The sequence below is a fragment of the Conger conger genome, chromosome 7 (genome assembly GCF_963514075.1).
Source record: "Conger conger chromosome 7, fConCon1.1, whole genome shotgun sequence".
NCBI lineage: Eukaryota > Metazoa > Chordata > Actinopteri > Anguilliformes > Congridae > Conger > Conger conger.
Window position 1 is genome coordinate 12806112 of NC_083766.1, and position 26479 is coordinate 12832590.

General features: G+C 41.4%; 2 protein-coding genes across 2 annotated transcripts in view; one reads left to right on the forward strand and one right to left on the reverse strand.

Moving 5' to 3' along the window:
- The window catches only part of smarca1 (SWI/SNF related, matrix associated, actin dependent regulator of chromatin, subfamily a, member 1), a 28653-nt gene extending 15222 nt beyond the window's left edge, over nucleotides 1–13431 (reverse strand). The window contains exons 1-7 of the mRNA XM_061248585.1: nucleotides 13259–13431; nucleotides 11963–12052; nucleotides 10279–10445; nucleotides 6270–6370; nucleotides 3871–3971; nucleotides 2494–2673; nucleotides 596–751 (exon numbers count right to left, since the gene is read on the reverse strand). Of these exons, the coding sequence (XP_061104569.1) occupies nucleotides 596–751; nucleotides 2494–2673; nucleotides 3871–3971; nucleotides 6270–6370; nucleotides 10279–10445; nucleotides 11963–12052; nucleotides 13259–13315 (852 nt within the window). The 5' untranslated portion in view covers nucleotides 13316–13431. The remainder of the gene's footprint in view (nucleotides 1–595; nucleotides 752–2493; nucleotides 2674–3870; nucleotides 3972–6269; nucleotides 6371–10278; nucleotides 10446–11962; nucleotides 12053–13258) is intronic.
- An 11873-nt stretch (nucleotides 13432–25304) lies between these two features.
- Nucleotides 25305–26479, forward strand: part of gab3 (GRB2 associated binding protein 3) — a 35742-nt gene continuing 34567 nt past the window's right edge. The window contains exon 1 of the mRNA XM_061249801.1: nucleotides 25305–25520. Within this exon, the coding sequence (XP_061105785.1) occupies nucleotides 25449–25520 (72 nt within the window). The 5' untranslated portion in view covers nucleotides 25305–25448. The remainder of the gene's footprint in view (nucleotides 25521–26479) is intronic.

Here is a 26479-nt window from a genome sequence, read left to right on the forward strand (position 1 = left end):
ATAATACTGTAGTCATGTGTCCCGGGCCTCGAGATTAACACTTGCCCTGTTGCCATGGGTAACTAAATGGAATGCTTAATGCAGTTGTCTGATCGGGCAAGTAAAGAAACACAAACTGTAACACAAGCATCGCAGGGCTACGAAGCTAAACGTAAGCGCACATTTCTTCCGAGTTAGACCAAAGCACTTCTGTGGATTCGCTATGACCAGGAGAGATATGATGTGTTTTGTTTCACCTGCCAGGAGCTCCCAAAGAAAGCAGGTAAAATAAAATAAAATGTTAAATTATTTTTGGCCGTACCACTAGGTAACGTTAGGTCACCTAAGCTAACGAGTGAATCTGAAGATGACGTCACTTCCCTGTCAGTACCAGATAAAGCCATGAGAAATGTTTGAGGCAGTATTGCAGGCAACGGAAAAAATGAGAGCCAGAAAACTAATGGTTACTTAAATTAATTCTAATGTATGATGACAGAATTAATCGATTCTCTTGGTGCCTGCTGATCAATTTATTGATCACTGGCATAGGATCTAAGAAGTCTAGGGGACCAAAGACCCATCCAAAACCTCACCGAGCATGAATAAAGTGTCCCACCTTGGATTTCTCATTTTTGATCCTGTGAGCTTCGTCGATGACCAGGTATCTCCAGTTGAACTTCTTGAAGACGCACTTCTCTCTGATGACCATTTCGTAAGACGTGACACACACATCCCACTCGCCGGGCATCATGACATCTCGGATGAAGGCCGCCTGTAGGAGACAGAACATTTAATGTCGAGAGGAACCTTAATGCTTACATTACATTAAAGGCATTGAGCAGACGCTCTTATCCAGAGCGACGTACAATGAAGTGCAAATCAAACACAGGAACAAGTACATTCAGAACCCGAGACGAAAGTATAGTTCCGAGTCCTAGCATGATCACAGATACAAATTGAACCCTTGAAAAGTACATCAACTTCCAAGCTAGCATACCACGGTTGGCAGCTAGAGTACGCTGAGTACTATAATAACTATACATAAGTGCTTTTACAATCTATGACGCACATAATCATGGTAGTGAGGTAGGAAGGGAAAGGCGCAGCCTGAGTCTTCAGTCTGCACTTGAAAATGGTCAAAGACTGCCGTTCTGACATCCACGGGAAGATCATTCCACCACCCTGGGGCCATAACAGACAGCAGTTGACCAAGAAGAGCAGGTGAGACAAAGGGGAAGGGGCCAAGCGTCCCGAAGTAGCGGAATGGAGGGGTCTGCATGGTGTATAGGTTCTGATTAGTGATTGAATGTATTCGGGGTCTGATTCCTGTTCCATTTGATGCGAGCCATAACTGGCAGCCAGTGGAGGCCGCTGAGCAGGGGGGCGACGTGAGAATGTCTAGGGACAATGAATACCAGACTAGCTGCAGCGTTCTGGATCAATTGTAGGGGTCTGACGTGTTTTGCATAACGTTACGCAGAATACAATTGGTTCTTCAAAATAAAAGCAATTATGAATCAAAATAAAAGACAGGAGAATAAAATACAAATGTCAGATGCAATTGAAGTTTATTTATTTACAGTGCAGCCCGTAAGTATTTTGACAGTGACAAATTTTTTGTTGTTTTCCCTCTGTACTGCAGCAAACAAACAGTTGAAATAAAACAATCACTATGTGATGGTGCATCCATATTGGGTGAACTGTTTTGGAATTATAGCCTTTTATATTTTTTTTATGGGGACCAAAAGTAATTGGACCAATTCCAAAACGATGAAATAAAGTCATCATATTCAATATTTTGTTGGAAATGCTTTGTAATCAATGACTGCCTGAAGAACCACAGACCACCAAATGCTGGGTATCTTCCTTGGTGATGTTCTTCCAGGCCTTGACTGTAGCCCTCTTCAACTCCTGCTTGTTTCGGGGGCTAGTTGCCTTCAGTCTGGTCCTAGAATCAACTCTAAACCTTTTTCTATCTCTTTTATAAATTAACTAAAGATGACTTAACACACCTTTCGAAGAAACATTTGAGCAACCAATTATCCAATTACTTTTGGAACTGTATAAAAACAGCAACAATTCCTACACCAATATGGACATAAACAGCCACAAATTAAAGCTAGAAGTCTGCATTTTAACTTCACAATCATTGCTTTATTTCAAACTCCATTTGCTGGAGTACAGAGCAGAAACAAAATGTGTCACTGTCCAAATACTGTCAGACTGCACTGTATATGCAGTGCCGTGCAAATCATGCCCCTATATTGCTGGCTAGGGGTACAATTTTATGTACCTATAGGGTACCACCTCAGGCACTATAGGCACCTTTTATTTCTGAGATTGTAGAATAATGTGACATTCAGAAACCTGTATATAAATGCATATTCATACAAAATGTAAAGAGATTTGAAGTATAAAGCAAATGGTAGCTGTTGAAAAGACCAGACCAAGAGGAAGATGAACAAACCAGAAGAGCAGATGGGAAAGAGGGGGTGGGGGGTGGGGAGCTCTTACTCTGGCTTCTTTATCTCCGATGAGACAGACGGCTTTAAGGGACGGCACCCAGCGTTTAAATTCGTTCATCCAGTTGTGCAGCGTCGACTTGGGGACCAGGACCATGTGAGGCCCTGGAATGTTCCGGTAGTGTTTCAGATACCCAAGGAGGGCGATGGTCTGAAGAGTCTTCCCCAAACCCTGCAAAGTGTGACACATAGACCACATCACAACCGATCACATCAAGCACAAATGTAAGCTGTGTGCAGCTCCTATGCAGTACTGACACTCAGGGCTCCTCCTGTACTGGCTATTTCGAACAGTGGCTAGAAGCTAAGATGGGGCTCTTAAGCCCTATATCGCATACAGAAACAGGGCAATATCTGAGGGCATTATTTTGACATTATCTTGAGCTTCATGGAGCTTGACAATTCAAGTGAGGACCCTAAGAGCTGGTACCAGGAACCAGGGTACGTATGTATAAAGCCCCTCAGAATTACTCCTAAGAATGGTTTCAAACTTTGATTCAGGCTTTTGGTGAGAAATGTTTAGCTCCTAAGTGCTATGCATATGAGCGCTAAGACCATTTTTTAGAAAACCGTAAGCGGTATTCTTAGGTGCTGATTTAATTCACAGCTCACTCTCAGGTGCCGTAAAGAGGAACTACATTGATGGTGCAATTTGCCATTGCCTCCATTCAGTTTATATTAAAAAGGAATATACATTAACAGATATGAGGGACTGCTTCTTTATCACAAAATGTTGTCCCAACTTACAATTTTAAACAAGAACAATTAGCAATGTGCTTGTGCCTGCATTCAATTTGTATTAAAACATTTAGAGACCCATGTTTAAATTCACATTTTTAAATGAAAGTCTGCTAATCATATCATAACTAATTGTTAAGAGCTGTAGCATAGACTATAAAACAACGTGGTATGTTGAGATGATAATGGATTCAAAAAGGCTACTTATTAAAAAGGTTACTTATTCAAAAGAAAAAATGTAACAAGACAAAAAAGGCATGGCAAGAAATATCACAAACTACAAAAGACATTTCCAATACGTCCTTTCTTAGTTGAAAGGTGTGTCTCTGCATCTGTGCACGTGCCACAGCCATCTGCTGGCAACTCCTAACCGAGTTAAGACTCCCCCGAGCTCTCTTAAGAATGGTCTTAGCTCCTAAATCATTTGACACAACAATTCGTATAAAACGCACTTATTCTTACTACTACAACTAAGATAAAAATCGTGTCATTCTCAGAAATCTGACGCGCGTGAGATCTAAGTTTCACTCTCAGTGGCTTTATAAATACCGCCCCAGAGCAAGACACTAGAAACACTAAAAACTGCGTTTTAGGTTTAGCATTGGCTCATTTCCCGCTTCTGAGCTCTTACCATTTCATCAGCGAGAATTCCATTAATGCCATTTTCGTACAGAGAGATCATCCAGTTGAGCCCTCGTGTTTGGTAATCTCTCAGCGCTCCGTTTTTCACATCTGAAAAAAACAAAAAAAACATAAAAGCATATTCATTTACAAAAGCAGCAAAACACTTTTCAGCCGTTCTCAGAGTTCTGCAAATGGGCAGCAATTACTCTGGTGTGCGTCACCATTAAAAACCATCTGCCGACGGCAGCTGCAGTAGACAGTAATTACTGAAGGAATAAAAGACCTTATCTGTGCCCTTGCTCAAAGAATGCCTCAAACATCTGCACAAGTTTATCTAATGATGGCTCAAAATAAACACATAATTTCAAAGCATAAAAGGGAGGGGGGGGGGGGGATTCTTAAACCCCAACACTAGAGAGCAGCTGATGACAAAATCATTTTTCCGCGTCTCTCCAGATCTCCCCTGGTTCTGCGCACCCCCGTCTACGTTCTTACACCTAATTAGGTTGAATAAGGTGAACTGTTGGAAGCTGTAATTGCAGGCAGGGGTTTATTAAATAATGCTGCGCGCATGTGCTCCCATTACGTTCATTCACGGGGGCATGGGCGACTTCATTTTTCACTGCTTATTACTCGCATTTTGAGTAATAACATTATTTATATAGAACAGGCAAGTACAAATACAATAATAGACCATGCTTTCTGGGTATGTCCCTTACACCACTATGCTATAGGTACCCTCACCTCACCTTTAACAGTCAGTGCGTTACATTCATGTAACATATCAGCTTTATTCAGTAATGCTCCAGCATTTCATACATTTTTCATAGAATTTCACAGAACTAAAGACAACATAAGAAAACAGGTTTACTGTGGTTCTTCAATGATCTGCTCTCACTGTGTCGTATCAGGGGTGGATAAATTGGTTGTCCAGGCGGCCTTTTGGAAAACTGCCTAGACTTACGTAACTTAGAAAAACCAATGCAGAATGCTCATTTTTGGTGATATTGTCAAATTTGAAAGGGGATTTATCCAGTGTTGAGACTGTGCCTCCATGTGTTTCTAACCACAGCCACAACAATCGGTATTACATTAATGACATTTGGCAGGCGCTCTTATCCATAGCGACGTACAGTTGATTAGACTAAGCAGGAGACAATCCTCCCCTGGAGCAATGCAGGGTCAAGGGCCTTGCTCAAGGGCCCAATGGCTGTGTGGATGCTATTGTGGCTGCACCATAACGCTGATTGAACCACTGACCTTGCGGGTCCCAGGCATGTAGCTTAACCACTATGCTACAGGTATCTATTCAAAAACCAAATTTGCTTCCAATTTGAACTGTATTTGGGCCTCTGTAACTTTGCTTTAGTAATATGTCGAGTAATTCTAACCCCAAGGGGTTACCTTTCAGAAGAGACCAGGATTATGCCTGTAGAATAGGTTCAAGAACAGTAAACATTTCATTTTGAGTATTAATTTTCACACTTGTGAAAATTAATTCATGGGGTTAAATACTTTTTCTGTTCTGGCGGGTGGGGGGTTAAAAATTATTCTAATGTTTCTCACACTACAAAATTCATTTTATGTATGAAATGTAACATGCTCTTTACATTTCGCAGAAAAATTGTTTTACATTTAGTGTACAAAAAGTTAAATGTGGTTTGCATTACGTCCATAAAATCTATACCCTCACACAGGGTGCAGTCTGTCTGTCAGTTCATTCATTCCCCATCATTCATTTCACCTGTGCTTCACTTCCTGATTGTATAAAAACCCCTTTGTTAGTCTTGTCCATCGCCAGATTGTTATGTGTTCCAACCATACTATCCAGCATTTATATCTGATTGATTTCTGCTTTGTCTCCGACTTCCGCCTTCTGCTTTTCCCAGAGCCGTAGTTTATCAACCCATTTTGGCTTTTCGACTTCTGTTTCTGGATTCTGTTTTTGTTTTGTTTGCCCACTAGTTATCGACGCTTTGTCTGTGACTTCTACTTTGTTTTCGATTATCCCTGCTATCTCTGTTTGCTGGTGTATTGATCCTCAACCTGGACACTTACTAACAAACTGCCTATCCCCTGCTGATTCTGTTTTCTGGCTATCGACCTCTGCCTGTTTAATTTGCCAAGTTTACAATAAAGACACTGAACTGAATCTCGTGGTCATGCAACTGGATCCTGTTGTTCTGATACCTGCACGACATGCAAAATGGATTTTCAGTTGGGGGAAAAAAATGGTAAATTACTGTTTTGTGTTTACTCAGGCTCCCTTTGTCTAATGTCACATTTTCTTGAAAAGATTTGAAACCATTCAATGTGACAAATACACAATAATAGAAGAAATCAGAAAGGGGGCAAATACTTTTACACAGCACTGCACACACACACACACACACACACATATCTTACAGGATGGCGAGTCCTCGAATCGAACCAGGACATTAGCAGCCTTCCGGCTCTCTGATAAAAGCTCCTCATCTTCCTCTTGCTCGGTGCGTCGGTGACGGTTACTGAAAGTCAGAAAGGATGGCATTACCACACAGACAGAGCAGGAACACTAATATCTCTCAGAACGCACAGCTCTTTCAATCTGCCACCTAGTCATCCCTGATTCAATTGGCAAAAACATTGTTCTCTCCTTCTCCACCTCAGCTAGTTGCGCGGTGAATGTTCTGGTGCAAATGGCAGCTGTGCATCACCCAGGTGGGTGATACATCAGTCGTGCTGGTTGAGGCGAGTTTCCCCCTCGTCACTGTAAAGTGCTTTGAGCGTTTAGAAAAGCGCTATATAAATGCAATGATCTATTCAAGGACTTGCTGAAACTGCAGACAGCTTCCCCTCAACAGGGCAGTCACGCTCCCTGGGCCTGGAGAGCCACGGGGCTGACTAGAGTCCCCCTCCTGGGCCTAGAAGGGGCGCTTGGGGACCCACGTTTAGGGACCCCAGCAGACCCCGCAGCTCTCCAGGAACAGGTCTGCGACAGGTCTAAGTCTATTAGAGCTGCAGTGCAACTCACTTAAGAGTCTATAAGATGGTGTGCAACAAACCCATAACAGAAAATAATTTATATTCAAATGTTGTTTGTATACTTTGCATGTAATAATGAGGCACTCCATCTCAGAGAATAGTTTTCAGCTCAGTCAAAACATTAAATATTCATACAACGCACAATTTATTGATGCCATGTTATTATTTATTATCCTGATCTTTTAGTGCAATAAATGAGCTGATTAAAAGCATTTAGTTAATTATCGCTATTGCTGCCAAAAGTTCCATCAGCAGCATTTCTGGTGGTTGGAGCAGCGTAACTTTCAAAACAACTGTGGTCAAAAGAGGAGTATATTTTTTTATTTGTTTAGTCCAGTGGACTAAACCGCCATGTGGCTAAAGTTATGTTTAGATGCAGTTATGGTTCAGCTTTAGTTCAGATGAAGAATACCATTGTGGTTTATGTGCTAGAAATTCTCATTCCAAAAACTGTACTGTCACTTCTTCGGACATTACAATAACTGTTTTTAGTTACAATAAGACCAGTTATAAAAACAAGCACAGCTTTGTACACCTATATATAGATACATTTAATACATTTCGTATGAGTAATTTTTTTTACAGAAATTAAATTAATTCCACTTTGATGAATATAATACACTATGAAACATGATTTGTAAGATTTAAATCTTTTAGGGCTGAGGTACTGTACTGCCACTGTTACATAACACGGCCTGTAGCGTAGTGGTTAAGGTAAATGACTGGGACACGCAAGGTCGGTGGTTCTAATCCCGGTGTAGCCGCAATAAGATCCGCACATAACCCTGCATTGCTCCAGAGTAGGATCCAGTAGGATTGCCTACTTAGTCTAATCAACTGTATGTCGCTCTGGATAAGAGCGTCTGCCAAATGCCAACAATGTAATGTAATGTAACATAAGCACACTTTGTAAGAGCAACCAGTCACCGTGCTGCATTCTGTAGCCACTTCATGGGAGAGACTATTCTTCATTCATGACTGGCCGACTGATGGCCTAACAATGAATTGGGCAGGTACTGCCACTCCCCACCGTGTGACATTATATACAGTGCCCTCCATAATATTTGGAACAAAGATCCATCATTTATTTATTTGTCTCTGTACTCCACAATTTGAGATTTGTAAAGAAAAAACAGTGTTATAGTGCAAATTGTCAGATTTGAATAAAGGGCATTTTTATACATTTTGGTTTCAACATGTAGAAATTATAGCAGTGTTTATACATAGTCACCCCCATTTCTGGGCACCATAATGTTTGGGACAGAGCAATGTTATGTAAATGAAAGTAGTCATGGTTAGTATTTTGTTGTGTATTTTTTTGCGATTCATGGATCACCAGTTGCTGGGTGACTTCTCTGGTGATGCTCTGCCAAGCTCATGCTTGTTTCAGGGGCTATTCTCCTCATGTTTTCTTCAGCATATGAAAGGCATGCTCAATGGGGTTCAGACCGGGTGATTGACTTGGCCACTCAAGAATTGACCATTTTCTAGTTTTGAAAAACTCCTATGTTGCTTTAGCAGTATGTATGGGATCATTGTCTTACTGTAGAATTAATTTCTGGCCGATTCGTTTTTTAGGCATTCACTTGAGCAGATAGGTGTCTATCCACTTCAGTATTAATTTTGCTACTACCATCAGCAGTTATATCATCAATGAAGATAAGGGAGCCAGTACCTTCAGCAGCCATACATGCCCAGACCATAACACCCCCATCACCATGTTTCACAGATGAGGTGGTATGCTTTGGATCTTGGGTAGTTCCTTCTCTCCCCCATACTTTGCGACATAAGTTAACCTTTGTCTCATCTGTCCAACACCCTTTTTTCCAGAACTGCTGCTCTTAAGTTCTTCTTGGCAAATTGTGACCTGGCCATCCTGTTTTTGCAGCTAACCAGTGGTCTGCATCTTGCAGTGTAGCCTCTGTATTTCTGTTCATGCAGTCAGTCAATGCAGACAGTGGTGGTCATTGGTCACTGACAAACACACCTGAGTCCTGAAGAGTGTTTCTAATCTGTGAGACAGATTTTTGCGGATTTTTTTTTATTATGGAGAGAATTCTTCTGTCATCGGCTGTAGAGGTCTTCCTTGGCCTGCCAGTCCCTTTGCAATTATTAAGCTCACCAGTGCTAATTTTCTTCTTAATTCTGTTCCAAACTGTTGATTTTGGTAAACCTAAGATTTGGTATTTTGGTAAGCCTGAGATTTGGCCAATGTCTCTAACCATTCTGTATTCTTGTTTCTCAGTCTCATAATGGCTTCTTTGACTTTCATTGGCACAGCTTTGTCCTCATGTTGATAAACAGCATTAATAGTTTTCGAAGGTGATCTAAAGACCAGAGGAAAGACTAGGTGCTGAGAGCTCTCTTATACCTGCATTAAGGAGGCAATTAAACACACCTGAGCCATTACAAACACATCTGAAACCGTGTGTCCCAAACATTACGGTGCCTTCAAATGGGGGGGGACTATGTATAAGACACAGATACAGCTGTAATTTCTACACGGTGAAACCAAAATGTATGAACAAACTCTTTGATAAAATCTGAGAATGTGTACTTTAACCGCATCTTGTGTGATTCCAAATCTAAAATTATGCTAAATCAGAGGAAATTCAAGAAGATAATGGGTCTTTGTCCCAAACATTACTGAGGGCACTGCATGGACACAGTCTGACAGTGCTGACAGCGGCACATGGCAACACACAATAGGTGGTAGTATCACCCAGGGGTGGGAGGGTTTTAGTCAGCCGGGATGCCAGCTTCTCATCACTCTCTAGCGACCTCTCCTGGTAGATCGGGTGCATGTCCGTTTGTTAAGTTACGCTTGAAGTGTCCTCTTGCGACTTACAACTGTGCAAGCTCGATCAAAAGGGGCGACTGACACTGAGTACTTCAGAGGAGAATGCTCTCCCAAATCAGACCTGGTCTGAAATAGTTAATGTGATTTGAGTGACATTGGCTCAGGAGGTAAGAGCAGTCGTCTGGCAAGTCGTAGGGTTGTCGGTTCGAAGTGTCCCTGAGCCAGACACCAAACCCCTAATTGTTCCTGACTGGCTGGTTGGTACCTTGCAGGCATGGCAGCCAATCGTCGTTGGTGTGAATGGGAGAAAGAGAAGCATCAATTGTACAGTGCTTTGGGTAAAGGCGCTATATAAATACCAACCATTTACCATTTGATTCAAATATTTTTCTGCACTTGAATAAGCTTGTCTGGTGTACTGGAACAAGTGAAATGAAGTGTACACCTCACTGCCTGCCCATCTGCTCCTCCTTGCAGGCTTAAATTTCAACCCAGGTCAGTCCCAAATCAATAGTAGAGATCGCTGGCATCGAACACTGACAATGAAAAGCGATAAGAGAAGTAAAATGGCGGCTCCTAAAGCAGACTCACTCTCCGACGGAGAGAAGGTTCTGTTTCTCGTTCTGCTTCACACGAGGGCGGCCCAGCTTGACCTTCAGCGGAGACGTGGGGGACTTGTGCGACGCGGGCTGGATGAAGTGGGCAAACAGCTCCGTTTGCTTCAGCAGAAACTCAAACCTGTTTGCCCGATCTGTTTTCTGAGGGTTCAGAAACGCAGAGAAGGTCAATCGCTTTCAGGGGCATACACTGTAGAAGGCACAACTTCCTTGGAAGTACCCCCCCTCCCCCCTTCCTGATTTCCTTAAATCAGTTCTGCCAAGAAGAGAGGGCTAAAATTTGCACATATGACTTATATTTATTGGAATGTGTTCTGTGGGCAGCATTACATGTGATTGGTTCTATCAGACGCCCAATAAGAAGAAAGAAGAGGTGGAGTCAGGTTTCAGCCTGCGTGGACAAAAGTCTAGTATGCCGGTGGCAGCATCCAGTATATTCAGTGTGCTGGCTCACATCAAGGTCTCTGACACAGGAGACTTGGGTTTGAGGCTTTCCTGTTCTCTTTGTTTTGCTCACTCTTAAAAGTTATACAACATATTTTTCTGCTGAGTCCGGGGGGGGGGGGGGGGCTGGGGAAAGGCGATCTTAATTCCTCTTGTGCTGTAATTTGGTTTTTTACAGCACCAACAAAAGGGAAAAAAGTGTTGTTGAGCAAACATAATATAGGTCCTAACGGGAGATCACGCTTGCACTTCCCACTGTGAATGATCTCACCTCCTCGCTTTCTTGATTGGGCGCCTGATAGAACCAATCACATGTCCCCTCAGAACAAATTCCAATTAATAAAGTCCTACGTGCACAAACTTCCTCCACAGTGAGGTGAAAGACTAATTTCAAATAGTATGAATTGTTTGGCTGCAATTATTGCAGCTAAAGGTGATAAAACCATTACTTTTTCAAAAAGGTGATTTGGGTGTTTGATAACTTTAAGTCAGTGAAATGGTCATTTAAAAAATGTGTTTTGTGTTTACTCGATTTCCTTTGTCTTATATTACATTTTGTCTGAAGATCTAAAAATATGCTATAATATAGGAATATGAAGGGGGCAAATACTTTTTTTTCCTTCTTTTTTTAAAAACTAATTTTCTGTCCAAATGCATTTGAAGTATGTTCAAATACCTCCCCAGAATTCAATCTTCCAAGTATTTTTCCCAAATACATTATAAAGAAAGCATAATTCTCAGCATCAAGTTAGTAAAGGTATCTGTATCCAGACTGTGAAGCCAAATGTTATGACTTTAAGGGGTGACTTTGCTCTGCAGTCACGATATGTAACACTGGTGGGAGTTAAGAATAAAATTAACAATGTCAAATTATAGTGTCTCGAAGATACCACTAGGGGGCAACCACGCTACGCTCAGCACCGCAACTGACCCAACGCAATGCATAAAAATATGCAATTGACTTCAAATTATTAATGACCATTTAGACAAAACTAACTATATATTTCAGACCAAAGAAGCAAACCAACGTCACAAACAACAGTATACAATTATGTTCTCATCTGAAAATTACAAAAGGTTATTGTGTTGCATATGCTACTTAATAATTTCAAAGGTGCACTTCCAGTACAAAAAACAAAACAAAAAAACAAAACAAAAAAAAACAAAAAAAAAAACACATAATTTAAACTCGGACATGGAAAAAAAGAACTCACCCTTTTTTCCTCATACTCTGGGTCGACTTCTCCTTCCACTTTCGCTGCTGCCTTGGGGGGCGGCTTGAGCACGAACGGAAGATCATCCTTCTGCATGCAAACAAGTGTCAACCATTGAAACTGCTTATCCATAAAATATTATCAGCTGCAAACTTATGACAAAAAAATGGACAATGTGTTTCAGTGCAACTATGTTACATTAATGTACTAGAACATGATGGATTATTCTTTTCGAGAGTCGATTTCGAAAAATCCAAGTTGCTTCGTGACTATGTAAAAGTAAAACACGATGGCAACGTTGTTAACGTTAGGTTTCTGTTGACTGATATTTGTTCAGGTAATTACCAGCTAGCTATGCATCAATGTTCAGGTAATGTTGCAAACATGTAAGTTAGCGCTAGCTGGTGGTGCTGGCTATGAGGGGTTTCTTAAGGTGAGTTAGTATCCAAATGCTTTGATTCACTGCGAGTAGTTATTTTGTAATTAATCAAACGTTATGTATTCTAATACGTTTAAATAGGCTATTAAACCTAATAGCGAACGTTAGATAATTATAAGGTAAAAACACGTTTTGTTCGAACCACTCACAGAAGGCGCGACATTTAATAGCTACTAAAAGTTGCTTTTTTTAATGCACGAATACATTAGACTAACTTACAGTAATATAATGGAAGATCGCAAAGCAGACCGGTAACGTTAACGTAACGTTACAGAACGAATGTGTGCTTGGTGCAAACGTTAGCTAGCCAGACAATGACGCTAACCTTAGCTAAGTGAATGACAGCTCCTTCGTAATTGCTGACTTGCGATATCTGTAACACGTGTTATATTTGTCTTAGATAAGTTAGCTAGCGATCAAGCTAACCGTCTAACACAGTCTCTAACCATTAGCAACATAGCAGCTTGCTGGCGTGTTTATATAGCTAACTGACTAGCTAGCTAGCTAACGTTAGCTCATGCCTGCAGAAACCTGAATCGCGCTGTCGAGGCTGCCTTTGCTTTTGAGCTAACGATACCCACTGGCTGACGACTTTTTGCTTAAAATTCTCACAGCCAGTCCGTTTATGCATGAGCTAACAATTACATTGAGAATACATGTCAAATGATTCAATATGCAAATAGCTAGGTCAAACTACTTTCGCCTTTTCAACGTAGGGTAACATCTGTGTACAGATGTGTCAAGCCTCCTTCCCGCCATATTTCCCGAAATGAACAAAAAGGACCAAACTTCTGCACCGTCTAATAGTTTTTCAGGGAGGCTGTATATAAAACGTAGTGCGCAAACTCGCCCCTCACCTCTTCCGATTCGTGTTCAGGCTCCCGGGAGGTGGACGGGACCTCTTCATCGGACATTATGTCAATATGTACTGTTTTATCATGGATCACTTTGATTACAGTAAGTTAAAAATGATTAAAACCGATATCTACGTCACTACCACACTGTACATCGCTAGCATACGCCCCCTTCAACATTCGATTCGGAATCTCGCGACGTTATGGCAATGTAACACCGCGAGATTTCTTGAAAAGATTGAACCAGAATATTCCAGCGAAAAAATAAAAGTAAAGCCGAAATTGCAGTTATGCCCCTTTATCTTTCATTCTAGGCAATGTGCCGTCTGCGTGTTGTGCACACCTCCAGTGTTTACTTTGTATGCTGAGTTGCTGCGAACAATTAACTTGCTAATCAAAGAGGAACTTGGATGGAATTTCGCTGAAAACCAAGACTAACGTAATTACATATTGTTTAATTATGTGTATGGGGGTTGGATACTTGCAGTTTTTAGGGATTTTGTCGATAACCACTGGGACTCCTACGCCTCATCCAGATTATTTTTTTATATATGTATTCAGTGCCGCTGATAAGAACCTTCCACCACTTTACACCACGATTCGTTTACGGCCTGGAGGGAAACTACATTTTACCAGCTCGCAAATACCGCGCTCCACTCACTAAAGATTTGCACAGGCCCGCATTTCTTGCAAGGCTATCACGTACGTTTCTGAATAAAAAAAAAACAATAAAAAAAAACAAACTTGAATGGTTCTCCTTCAGTAATAAGTTTAGATGCCTCCTTACCGCTATTTTGTGCATATGAAATTAAATTGTAGTGCATATGAAATTAATCACAGAACACACCTGTGTGTTGTGTGTAAAACCAAAGTCTGTTGAAAGCAAACTGAAAATACAGAAATGGCCACTAGATGTCAGTACAGTACCATGATTTTGATAAGTGAAATGTGCTGTAATGCATTTCAAATAATTACAGTCTAATGCAGTCGTGTACAAATAAATATATTCTATATGGACCATTCTACAGAAGTAATGCAAAATGAGGGTTGGAAAAGGGAGACATCTGTATTCATTTTCCAAAAATCAACACTGTGTTACACTTTATCTAAGATGCACAAATATACTTGATGTGCAGTGCAGTATTGTCATTTTTTCAGAACCAGAATGATGATGACTGATGTCAGAACCGAAACATGGTGGATACCCTGCTACACAGAATACCCTGCATACACCCAAGCGATCATTTTAATTCACCCCCTTGATAATTTTTAAAAATTATTCTTGAATGCTGTTGAATTTCAATCGGGTATCCTGCATTTTTAAATCAAATAAAAATGTAGATTCATGAAATGGAGTCTATCCAATCTTCTCTGTAAAATTGACACGTTAGACCCTATGAATTTGATAGATTATATAAACCCTCACCAGCACAATATTTTTGATTGGCTAAAATTTAGAATAAAATGAATAATCAAACAACAGGTGTTTCAGTTGTGACCACATTGTTGTGGCTGTGACTGCTCTTACTACTTACTACCACCAACAAATAATAACACATCTAATCATACTGTAAATAGACATACAAAATCAGTGTCACAAGCAATTGGAGTTAAGTGTTTACAGTGAGCTCCATAATGTTTTGGACTGACATGTTTTTTGGCAATTCAATGGTGGTGCCCTGAAATGGGCTATGTATAAAAACGGTTGGCATTTATAGCGCCTTTATCCAAAGCGCTGTACAATTGATGCTTCTCATTCACCCATTCATACACACACTCACACACCAACGGTGATTGGCAGCCATGCAAGGCACCAAGGAAGGGACACTCCCAGGAAGGGAGTTACCACCTGAGCCAATGTTGCCCAATATATATAAAAAGTGCTGTACTTTCTACCTGGTGAAATCTGAATGCATAAATACTCTTTAATAAAAGCTGAGAATGTGTCCTTTAACTACATGTGAAACCCATCATCACTGCAGGCCTGCTGAGATGGGAAAATGTTATTACTTTTGGTAATACTTGTCTGATATCCAAAGTCCTTTGTGGTCTTGCACCTCCTCCACTTAGCAGTTTCATCCTTCAGAAAACTGTACCAGATACACAAGATCTGCCGTAAGAGGGGATGTTATTATACCACAAAAGAGAAGCACCTTTAGCCAAACAGCCTTGGCAGTGAGAACCTCTCAGGTTTGGAATACCCTTCCTTTACAGATAAGATATAGCACCACCTACCACTTGTTCACTGGCAGCGTTAAATCCTGGCTCAAAAGCTATCAGGTCTATCAGCATTACCAGCTACCTGTGCCAACTTCACTGTTGCCCTGTTTGCATGTTAGTGCTATTTGTTCACTGTTATGATTTGTATGACTAATTTAGTTGCGTAACTGTGTAATATTCTGTATGATATTGTCCCCTCGTCTGTATACTATTGTCTGCTCTGCTTTGTCTGTCTCATGATATCTGTGCTTATTGAAGAGGGATGTATTCTTGTGACCTGTTCTATTAGTTGTGCATTTGATTGTCTTGCTCTGATGACTTGTTTTGTAACCTGTTTTTCAAACCTTCCCAGAGCAGCTAATTGCCTGTGCTCCCACTGCTTGCTCACTTGATTCTGCACAAGTTGCGCTCGCCCTCCACCACCCCAACTACTACCTTTTGTTTGGATCTGGTATGTTGATACGTTGAAAAACAGAGGGCGTGTGTGATACGAAGATTGCAGTTGCCTTGAACAGTAGCTTTGCACTTCTGCTTTCAGCGACCTGTTTTATGTGCGTGCTACTGGCTAGCTCTCCAACCTTGAGGAGTGGAGACGGGAGCCGAGTGTGTAAGCCTCCCCCTGCCAGTACATAGCCTCTCCACCACCAAGACTCTGGCAGTGCCTCCCCACAGCAACATATGGTAACTGCGATCACAGGCTGAACTGCATGGGGATCTCAGAGCAGCAGTGGATCCCAGAGGCGCGACGTACAGGCCCCCCGGCGAGTGGTATACGCCCTGGCATCCGCCAACCACTGCCCCACCTATGGGTGAAATAGCACCGCACGCTGCCTTCTGGGTATCCTCTGGAACAGAAAAGGCTAAGGGAGCAAACTAAAAACACAGCTTGGACTCCGTCAGGCAGTTAAATGCTTTGAAGTATTGTTCTGGCAACTCCGGCAGCTGAACTGACGCCAAATGTATTGGTTTGCCGTTCCTTTGGACCACGCCAGGGAGGCGGAGAGGGGAGCCCTGCTGCCTGGGAAACACAGGGCCTCCATACACTTTGTCCAGCTCCACTGTGCAGTGGAAGCACAACACGGGAGGTAGCAGTTACCGGTTCTAAGTCCTTTCTCAATTTGCGTAGAGATGGGTGCCAGCCATTTAGGTGTTGTCCTGCCACAGCCTGCCTGCTTTATTGGGTGTGTAACAGGAAGAGTTCTCACCTGCACCAGTGGGTTGAATCTCTCTTCCCTGCCCCGCCTATTCCATGAATAGGGCGCAGGGTTGCACGGGAGACATCCGCCTTTTTCCGGGACAACTTTGTTGCGGCCTCTCGCCCCTCTTTTCAATCTTCCGTACCGGTGGCCATCGGGTTACAGCCGCCGTGGCATGCTGCATTTCCGGGATCTTATTGCTGGGCTGCCTCGTTACTTTTGTGTTTGTCAGCTTGTTGCTTGTTGCTCGACAATCTTGCATTCAGTATTCGTACGCAGTGGTCCTCTGTCTGGGTTCCTGGCGTCTCTCTAGCTGTCGCACGGGTCTGTGTGGCGGTTGTGGCTGTTGCTGTTCTGTTCCTATCGTCCGCTGTGCGGCCCGCTCTCCTCGCTGGCTAGAGGTTGCATCTCCCCTTTCCTGCCATTAGCCGTAACTCGGATAGCTGGAAGTGGCTACTAGCCATCGCTATGTTCTTTTGTTTATTAGTGATTGACTGTATGTAATTGTTGGTGGCCTTTTTGCTTGCTGGCTTCCCTCTGCTCTAGTGGTGTTTTATTTCTCTGACTTGCATGGGTGTGCTGTGTTATTTTCTTTAGTTTGGTTAAGTTTACTTTTGTTTGGTTTGCTGCGTAAAACATTTTGGTTTGCTGTGTAAAACCTTTTGTCTGCTCTATAGAGAAATCCTATCACTCAGGAGGTCAGGGCATTTGTCCTAGTAAACTAAGTCAGCCTGGCTAGCAATAGGCTACATATTTGTAGGCCCACATTGTTACTGCTTATGGCCTGTATATTTTATCTGGAAGAGAAAATAAAGAAATAATTATATTTTTGTATCTACTGAACCTCACGTCTTCATCCATTCATCAGACTATTTATTATGGTTGGTTACGGGAAGCTTACTGGGTAACCGGGAATTCAACGACTTAAATTCGGCCCTGTCACAGGTGCATGGAGCTTAGGGATTTATCCTAACTAGTGGGTTGTAAATTTGTGCACCAAACAAAACAAAGAAAGTAAAGACTCCAGTATTACATCTGGGATTCTGGAACGTCAGGACCATGACACCCGGACTAACACAACCTGCAAGAAATAAGTGGTGTCCGCAAGACTGCAGTCATAAACGACAAACTCCAGAAGCGACAAATTGACATCTCAACCCTTCAGGAAACCCGACTCCATTCATCAAGCTCACTAAGAGAAAAGGACTGCACCTTTTTCTGGCAGGGGAAGTCACCTGAGGAAACCAGGGAATATGGAGTGGGTTTTGTTGTCAGGAATACACTTATGGGAGCAATAGTACCACCCACAGGCAGCTCAGAGAGAATCTTAGCCCTCTGCCTGAACACAACCATGGGACCTGTCCACCTGGTGAGTGTGTACGCCCCAACTCTTAGCAAGAAATAAAGGACAAGTTTTATGATGAGCTTGAGGCGACTGTAAAAAACATTCCTAACAACTTTACATGCTTGGTGACTTCAATTTAAGAGTTGGCGCAGATCGTGACTCCTGGCCATCTTGCTTGGGACACCAGGGCATTGGTAAAATGAATGAGAATGGGTTCTGCACATCCCACAAACTTTGCATTACCAGCTCATACTTTCAGACTAAACCCCGTGACAAAGTCTCCTGGTGACACCCATGATCTGGTCACTGGCACCAGCTGGACCTGATCCTAACACGACATGCTGATCTCAGAGACATCCTGTAAATACACTCAGGGACCGGTTCACCCAAGCATGCCAGGACTTCAGCCTGAATAAAACCAAGTTGATGGGACAGGGCACTGACAACTCATAGCCCACACAAAGGTACAGGTGTACAGAGCCTGTGTCATCAGCACACTCCTGTATGACAGCAAAGCTTGGGCCACATACTCGCATTAAAAGCGGAGGCTAAACAGCTTCCACCTGCGCTGCCTGAGGTGCATACTGGGCATCATGTGAAGGGACAGGATCACACTGCAGTCCTGGAGTGAGCACAGCTTCTCAGTATGTACTCTCTCCTGATGCAGTGACTTCTCTGTTGGCTGGGCCATGTTCAGTGGATGGACGATGGATGAAAAGCAAAGGATATTCTTTACGCAGAATTGTCATCTGGCAAGAGGCCAATTGGCCGCCCACAGCTATGATATGAGGATGTCTGCAAGCAAGACCTCAAGTCCTTCAATATAAACCCTGTCGCCTGGGAAGATGGCGCTTCAGTGGCTGCTGACATATGAAACCACCTTGGCTCAACTCCATGAAACAAAGAGAACCAAGAGGAAGAAACAACAGCAGGACACCACCATACCATCAACATCATTAGGTCCAGCCTACACATGTAACATCTGCGGCCAAGTCTGCCTCTCACGGATTGGACTCCATAGCCACAGCAGACGCTGCACTAAAACCCAGGCACAAGAAATCTGGTCTTCTGAGACTGTGATGCAAATGAATAACCTCCCAAATGTAAACATATAAAATGGATAAGGGAAAAGGCAGTAATTAAAGAGAGTTTTAAAAAAAGTGGGTTTTCAAAAGTTTTTTAAAAACTAGAAACAGACTCCGCAGATCTAATATGGAAGGGGGGGATATTCCAGAGGGTTGGTGTATGGACACCAAAAGCACAATCACCCTTGGTAACGAGTCTGGTGCAGGGCACTTCTAAGGTGCTTTTATCAGCGGATCGAAGTGTCCTAGTTGGGATGTATGGCATAATTAATTCAGTAATATAACATGGGGCCTGACCATGCAGTGCTTTAAAAGTTATGAGTAGAAGCATATTCAAGGAGAAGATAGGACCCAGAATCGATCCTTGAGGGACCCCAAAGACAAAGGACCTGCAGAGGAAACAATCAAGGGCGACAGTAAATGACCTGTTAAATAAGCTGTGACCCAGTCAAGGGCAGAACCAGTGATACCCACCCATTGACTCCATTGCCTATTTAATAAAATAATGTGGCTAATCAAGGTATAGTCATGTGAAAAAGTAAGTATACCCCATGGAAATTGTTGAACATATTTGTACAAGCAAACATTTTATCTTCTTTGATACTGTGCCTATTAATAAAGGTGATATACTCAAACAAATGACACATAAAATTGACATTCTGTATGGATTAAATCTAACGTATCTTATCCAGAAGGTCTGAAATAATTTAATTGCAGTGCAGGATTAACCAATTTGTCAATAGTGTTAAATAACAACTATTTAGCTGTCAGCACTTATGGCAGCCATGTTTGTGACACAAAACTCTGCCATGTGTGAAAATCCCTGGAGATTAGCAGCTTCTGAGATACTCAAACCACCCTGTCTGGCACCAACAATCATTCTGAAGAACCTCACAAGCCTGGTTTTTATTTTTATTTTATTTTGAGTAACCTGAATGTCCCTTTGGGTCCCATTGATGGTCCAGACTGTACCAAATATTGTGATCCATTTGAGGCAAGAATGGTAAAGCCTAGCAACTCATGATTTTGGTCTTGATTCAGATGAAGGCAGTCTCATTTCCTGGCTTTAAAAAGGGTGTGTGGCTACAAGCAGGCCCACTTCACAAACAGACTCAAACAGTGCATCTCATTTGTGACATACAAATTGGGGACACATTTTTTAACAGATTTTTTTAAATTATAAAATTAATTACAAAATAGATTTCATTATTTCAACTTGCATTTCATAAATATTTCTATGCTTTATTAAATGTCAAAGAATTGGCGAAAGTCTTTAGGGTATTATTTTTTTCATGCACCAGTTTAAGGGTTGGGGACAGCAACCTCTTTATTATTGAATGTTTTAATTGTACACCAAATTCTGTGTGTGTGTGTGTGTGTGTGTGTTGGTGGAAATGCTGATGGAATAACCATGAAAATGAACATTAAATCTCTTCAACGTTATGAAATTCAAAGGGGAATAATGCTGAAAAATACCGATGCTTACATTCCATATATTTATGTGATCACATAAAGTAAACAATTATATAAAGTTACCAAGATTATACAAACATTTTATATATGTATAATGACAATTGACAACCTGACAATTTAATACAGCTATTAAAACAAAAATGATATAATGATAGGAAGAACAGACACACGCATCCATTATCTAAACTGCATAGCCTACTTCTGGTACGGGTAATGGGGGGCTGGAACCTATTCCAGCATTTGGGTGAAAGGCAGTAATACACATGGACAGGTCACCAATCCATCACAGGGCCCACACACCATTCACTGACACATTCATTCCAAGGGAAATTTAGTCTCCAATTAGCCTACTTTAGGGCCGTCCAACCCTGCTCCTGGAAATGTACCATCCTGTTGGTTTTCATTTCAACCCTAATACTGCAGACCCAATTCTACAAATTTTCTGCACTTTAGCTGCTGAATGAGGTGTGCTCATACGGTGTGCTCCAGGGCAGGGAGCAAGCATCTTTTTAGACAGCCATACACATTTTTGAGATGGGGAGAAATCAAGTTTTGAATTGTAATTCAAAATTAGTACTCTGAGACAACATGGAATAGCTCTTAACAATATTGGATAACATTGCAGCCACTAGGCTCCAAACTGATTTGCAGTGGGGCAATACCAAAAAGATGCATGAAGTTGCAGATGAACCCCTGAGAACACCACTCACAGATTGGAGAATGAGCGAGCTTTATGATATGACGTTTTCTATGTTCTGTGAAGAAAGTTGTGGTATATGAGCTAGTGGTTTTGGGATAAATTGCTCCAAATAATGTAATGAAATAAAAAAAATAAAAAAAGGAATTTTATCATTGCTAAAATATATTGGATTGTAAGGGGTTTTTTGTAAGAGGTTCTAAGGAGAAATGTGTAAAGGGCCGAGATTAAACTTGATTTGTTTCTTCTTTCCAGCATGGCATGTATCGCATGTATGAGACGTTGTTCCCCAAGGGACTCTGTAAGTATTCATTGCATGGTGCAACCGTAGGTAAAACTAAAATGATTTACCAGGTAAGTTGTATTGTGATTTTAAATTCTCTGTGTTCTCCATTGACGAAATGAGCTTAAGACATTGATTCTGAAACATAGACCCCATGGTATTGTCTCTTTTTGTATTTCTCCTACTGTGGTTACTATGGTTAAATCAAGAAGTAAAGAGGAGTTCTAAAGTACCAGCCTCCTGAAAAACAGGGAGCTACAGTATTTGATTACTCAAGTGCTGGTAGGACAATCAAAACAGCATGTAAAACAAGTGTGCTTTTCTCAAGGGAAGGTGGCATAATGTAGCACAGTGTGTACAGTATCTATTTGTGTTTAGTAGCCAAAAGATATAGTACATACAAGATGGTATCACACTATTTGCACATTTATAAGATCTACATCCACAGAATATGGTGTTATCATAGTATGATTATCTGATGGGCCATGAATAATTCATTTAAAGGGAATGGCTCCAGGGAGATGAGAAAATTCAGTGGAAGGGTGTTTATCAGAGGGTAATTACTGGAAATTAACAAGTTTACAAGGAAAATGCTAGAGCGAGAATGAGCAGGAGGATGCAATTATATGTATGTGTGGAGTTTTTCAAAAGATTATACAAAGTTAAAGCTTTAGGATTCAAGATCAAAAGATGAATATTACACAAAACATTAATTATACAGACAATCAACATGTACTTCATGGTATTTGCATGTGTATTTGTTTAACCATTTGCTGAAACAGCTGTTTTGAGTTCTCACAAATATATACTCAGTGAGCACTTTATTAGGTATTTATTAGGCTTATTTCTTTTAGACTTCTACTGCTGTAGCCTATCCACTTAAGAGTTATGATGCGTTATGTGTTCAGAGATGCTCTGTTGCATACCACTGTTGTAATGCGTGGTTGTTTGCGTTACTGTCACCTTCCTGTGAGCTTTGGCCAGTCTGACCATTATCCTCTGTCGTATCTCATTACAAGGCATTTCTGTCTGTAGAACTGCGGTCCATTGGATTTTTGTTTTTGGTTTTTGCACCATTCTCACTAGTCTCTAGTGTGCATGAAAATCCCAGGAGATCAGCAGTTTCTGAGATACTCAAACCGCCCTGTCTGCCACCAACAATAATTCCATGGTCAAAGTCACTGAGATCAAATGTTTTCCCTATTCTGATGTGAACATTAACTGAAGCTCCTGACCCATATCTACATGATTGTATGCATTGCACTGCCTCCACACAATTGGCTGATTAGATAATCGCATGAATAAGTAGGTGTAATAAAGTAAAAATGTTCCTAATAAAGTGCTTTGGTTTCTTGAGTATATATGTAGCAAAAGTAAATCATTCTCCCATTCTTTGTTCCTTCTGTTTGTGTACTTATAGAGGGCAACAGACACTGCAGCCGAAAAAGGTATGGGGGAATAAAAGCAGAGAACCTACACTGACTGCAGTTTGCCTTGTTTTTGATTTTGCAGTTACTATAATTTTAACACCCTCTTTTCTCTTAAATTGGGCATATTTGACCCAAACACTTAGTCACAAGATAATATATTTTCATAATCAGTCATCACTCAATTTTGACTAACATTGTAGTTACTGCATTTTGTCTTTCTAGGGCAGTATAATGGCTCTGGGAGGGCTCTGGAGAATAATGGTCTATCTTAAATTTTAAAGAAGTTAAAGCAAACCAGCCTGTAAATCATTTGGAGATAATTGAGATAACAGGACAAGCCAGTGGTGGTCTGGCTCCATTGAGTCCGGTCTAGTGCATTAAACTTAGGATGAGCCAATTCGATGTGCCCTGGAGCAATTACTCTGACAAATCGGCTGTTACTAACAACAGGAGGTCAAAATAAAGAAAGTATTCTGCTTATTCTGCCCTTGATTTACAGCGGTACTTAGATAAGGGCAGCCCTTGTACCTGCTGTGTTTTGACAGAAGACACAACAGTTGTGCTTTTTGAAATTGTTGTAATTGTTTCATGGTCACTTTATTTTTGTATTTCAGGAGTGCATGTGCAGTGTTACACCACTTCCATCGAATTCTTGGTTTCCGCTTTTTGTGAAGTCGTCATGTTTTGAATGCTTACTTGAGCCTCTTAAGTCAAAAATAACTAGACAGCCAATTTGCACTGCAATATAAAGGTATCTACACCACAGAAGATAGCATGGCCTTTAGCTGAGTAAATGGCTTACACATGGCATGAAAGCAGTGTTTACTATATACTCAGTGAGTACTTTCTTAGATATTTATGGATGTTTTGTTTTTTGCACCATTCTCTGCAAAGTCTAGAAACTGTTGTGCATTCAAATCCCAGGAGATCAGCAGTTTCTCATACTCAAACCACCCTGTCTGGCACAAACAATCATTCCACAATCAAAGTCAGTTAGATCACATTTATTCCCCAATCTGACAGTTGGTCTGAAAACAGCTGAACCTCTTGACCAAGTCAGACAGGGTGCCGCCACATGATTGGCTGATTAAATATTTGCATGAACAGGCTGGTGTACAGGTCTACCTAATAAAGCGTTCACTGAGTGTATGTCTCTTTAAATGTTGTCTATCCTTCTGGAGAATTATTGAGCTAGTCTGAACCTGATTCTCATTTCTGTGGCTTGGCTCAGCTCCCAAGACATGCACACACTTTCAGTGATGCAATTAAACCAAAATGCTCAAATAATTAGTCACTGGAAGGCCAAGGCAGCATGTGATGTTGTAATACATTGGAATTTAATGATTGATGTTAAAAATGAAAAATTATATACTGAATATTTATTTACTATGCAGAAAAATAAACTAAACACCCCATTTTTATGATTTTGGTAGGAGAAACTTATTTAGATTTATATTTAACAAGTGTAGCTCTGGGTGAACAACACAAAAAATACATTTCAACACCGATAACAACTCGCACCACAACAGTGACTTAACAAATACAGAAAAGTGATTTCATGGTGCAAGGGTTTATGGAAGAATGCAATGATCACAGCATAGAAACAGTGTGTAACTCTAATAAATAACCACGACAAATATCATAATTTAACTGCTTCATGGCAAATATTTCAAAAGTATTGTAATGTATTGTACTGAATCACAATTGTCCTATATCAGATATTTCTAACAGTTTGTATGCATTGTAGGATATGCAATTCAGACATTGAGAACCATGTACACACAACAGTTTCAGGCTTACATAAAAATATTGTTACATGAACAACTTTTGTTTTGGTTCTTCTATGACTTTACTCGTACCTCTGTATTGTGAAGTAAGCATTAAAAACAGAAGCTTGTGCAACACATCTTGTGATGAATTTCTCCACACTTGTTTGAGGTCACCTTTCTGGAACAGTGATTACTCATTATTTTTCCTCTGTTGTTTTTCTGGCTCCAGTTTGTCTGTTTTCAAAGAAACCAAGAAAATGCCGACATCAGGAACTGTTGAGTACAGAGCTACACAGTGCTAGGAAAGGCTGCACAGTGCTAGGAAAGGCTGAAGTAGCAGATGGTTTACAAAAGTCCTTTTACAGCAGCTTTTGGACGTGGCTCATCCACACACGCGTTGCTGTTTATAAAACATTGCGGTCATGTGCCTGCCGTACAAGTGCATTGTGTTTTAATTAGTGGGAGGGGACATCTATCGCTCTCTGTCTCTCTCTCTCCCTCCCTCCCTCTCGCTCTCCCCCCTCTCTCTCTCTTCTTCACCGTCAGTGTGATCAATGACTTGACTTCCTCTTTTGGCACGGCTGTGTGCTTGGAACACAGAAATTGACCGCTGCTCGTCAGTTTCCCAGCAGTCACGTTAGAAACGGTATAGCAGGCACACTGGATTCTAGCTGCTCCGGCTCTCAGCCAACAAGATGAGTACAGGGGATGTTGTATGCACTGGCTGGCTCATCAAATCTCCCCCTGAAAAGAAACTAAAGAGATATGTGAGTACTGAAACATTGGGGATTTTTTTTTTATTTTTTTTTTATTTTGGGGGGACTACATAATGTATCAGTATGATATATTTGTCTCATGATGTAGCAATAGTAGTAGCAGTAGTAGTAATAGTACAAGTAGTTCCTGCACCAAATAATGTGTGCAGAGCTCCTAGCTATTAGCTCCACAGCAGTGCTCTGCCATTCAACTGAACAATCAGTTTCTGTTTATAAAGAAGCGTGCAGGTGAGGGCTAAACTGTATGTCTATTGCGTTATTTATTTCCCGAGTAAACAGTGCAGGGGCTTGCATAATGTCTTCTCCACTGCATAGCCCAGGACATTGAGGGGATGCTGTGTCAAGTGCAGAGCGAATGTCGCGGTTTTGATCATCTGGCAAGAATATAAATGACTTCTTTCCTATCCTCAGTAGTCGCTTCTGTTTTCCTGAACCCGATTTGTGTCACTGGGTTATTTGAACATCTGCGATACCTTTAATGTCCTATGAGCGAAACTAAGAAATAAGGATGTGTAGATGTGGTTTGGTCATACTGTGTGGGTTGTTGTTGTTGTTCCATGTTGAGGGTAGTGCTGGTAGTGTGCAGTATGTTCAGGCTGTTGAGCAGGGAGAGAAGGGGCCCCTCAGGCTGGGACATGTGCTGTAACTGTCAGCCTGTTATTCTGTGAAATTTGGGTGTGTATTGCAAAACATAGGAAGCACTATCACAGCCAGGCTGCTCAGAAATGACCTGGCAAGCAGAAATGATGATCTGCAGTGATGAGTGCTATTAGTATTTCCTCTGAAGAGCTGAGCAGTTTCAAATGGTCAGTTGGGGTGGAGGGAGTGGGGGTGGGGGTGGGGACATGGGTGTTTGGGGAAGTGGGCATTAAGTGTGCTTTTGTAGGGACTGTATTTTTTTCCCTTTTTTCTCTCTCTCTTGGATGGAACATGGGTCAGGGGTCAGGGTG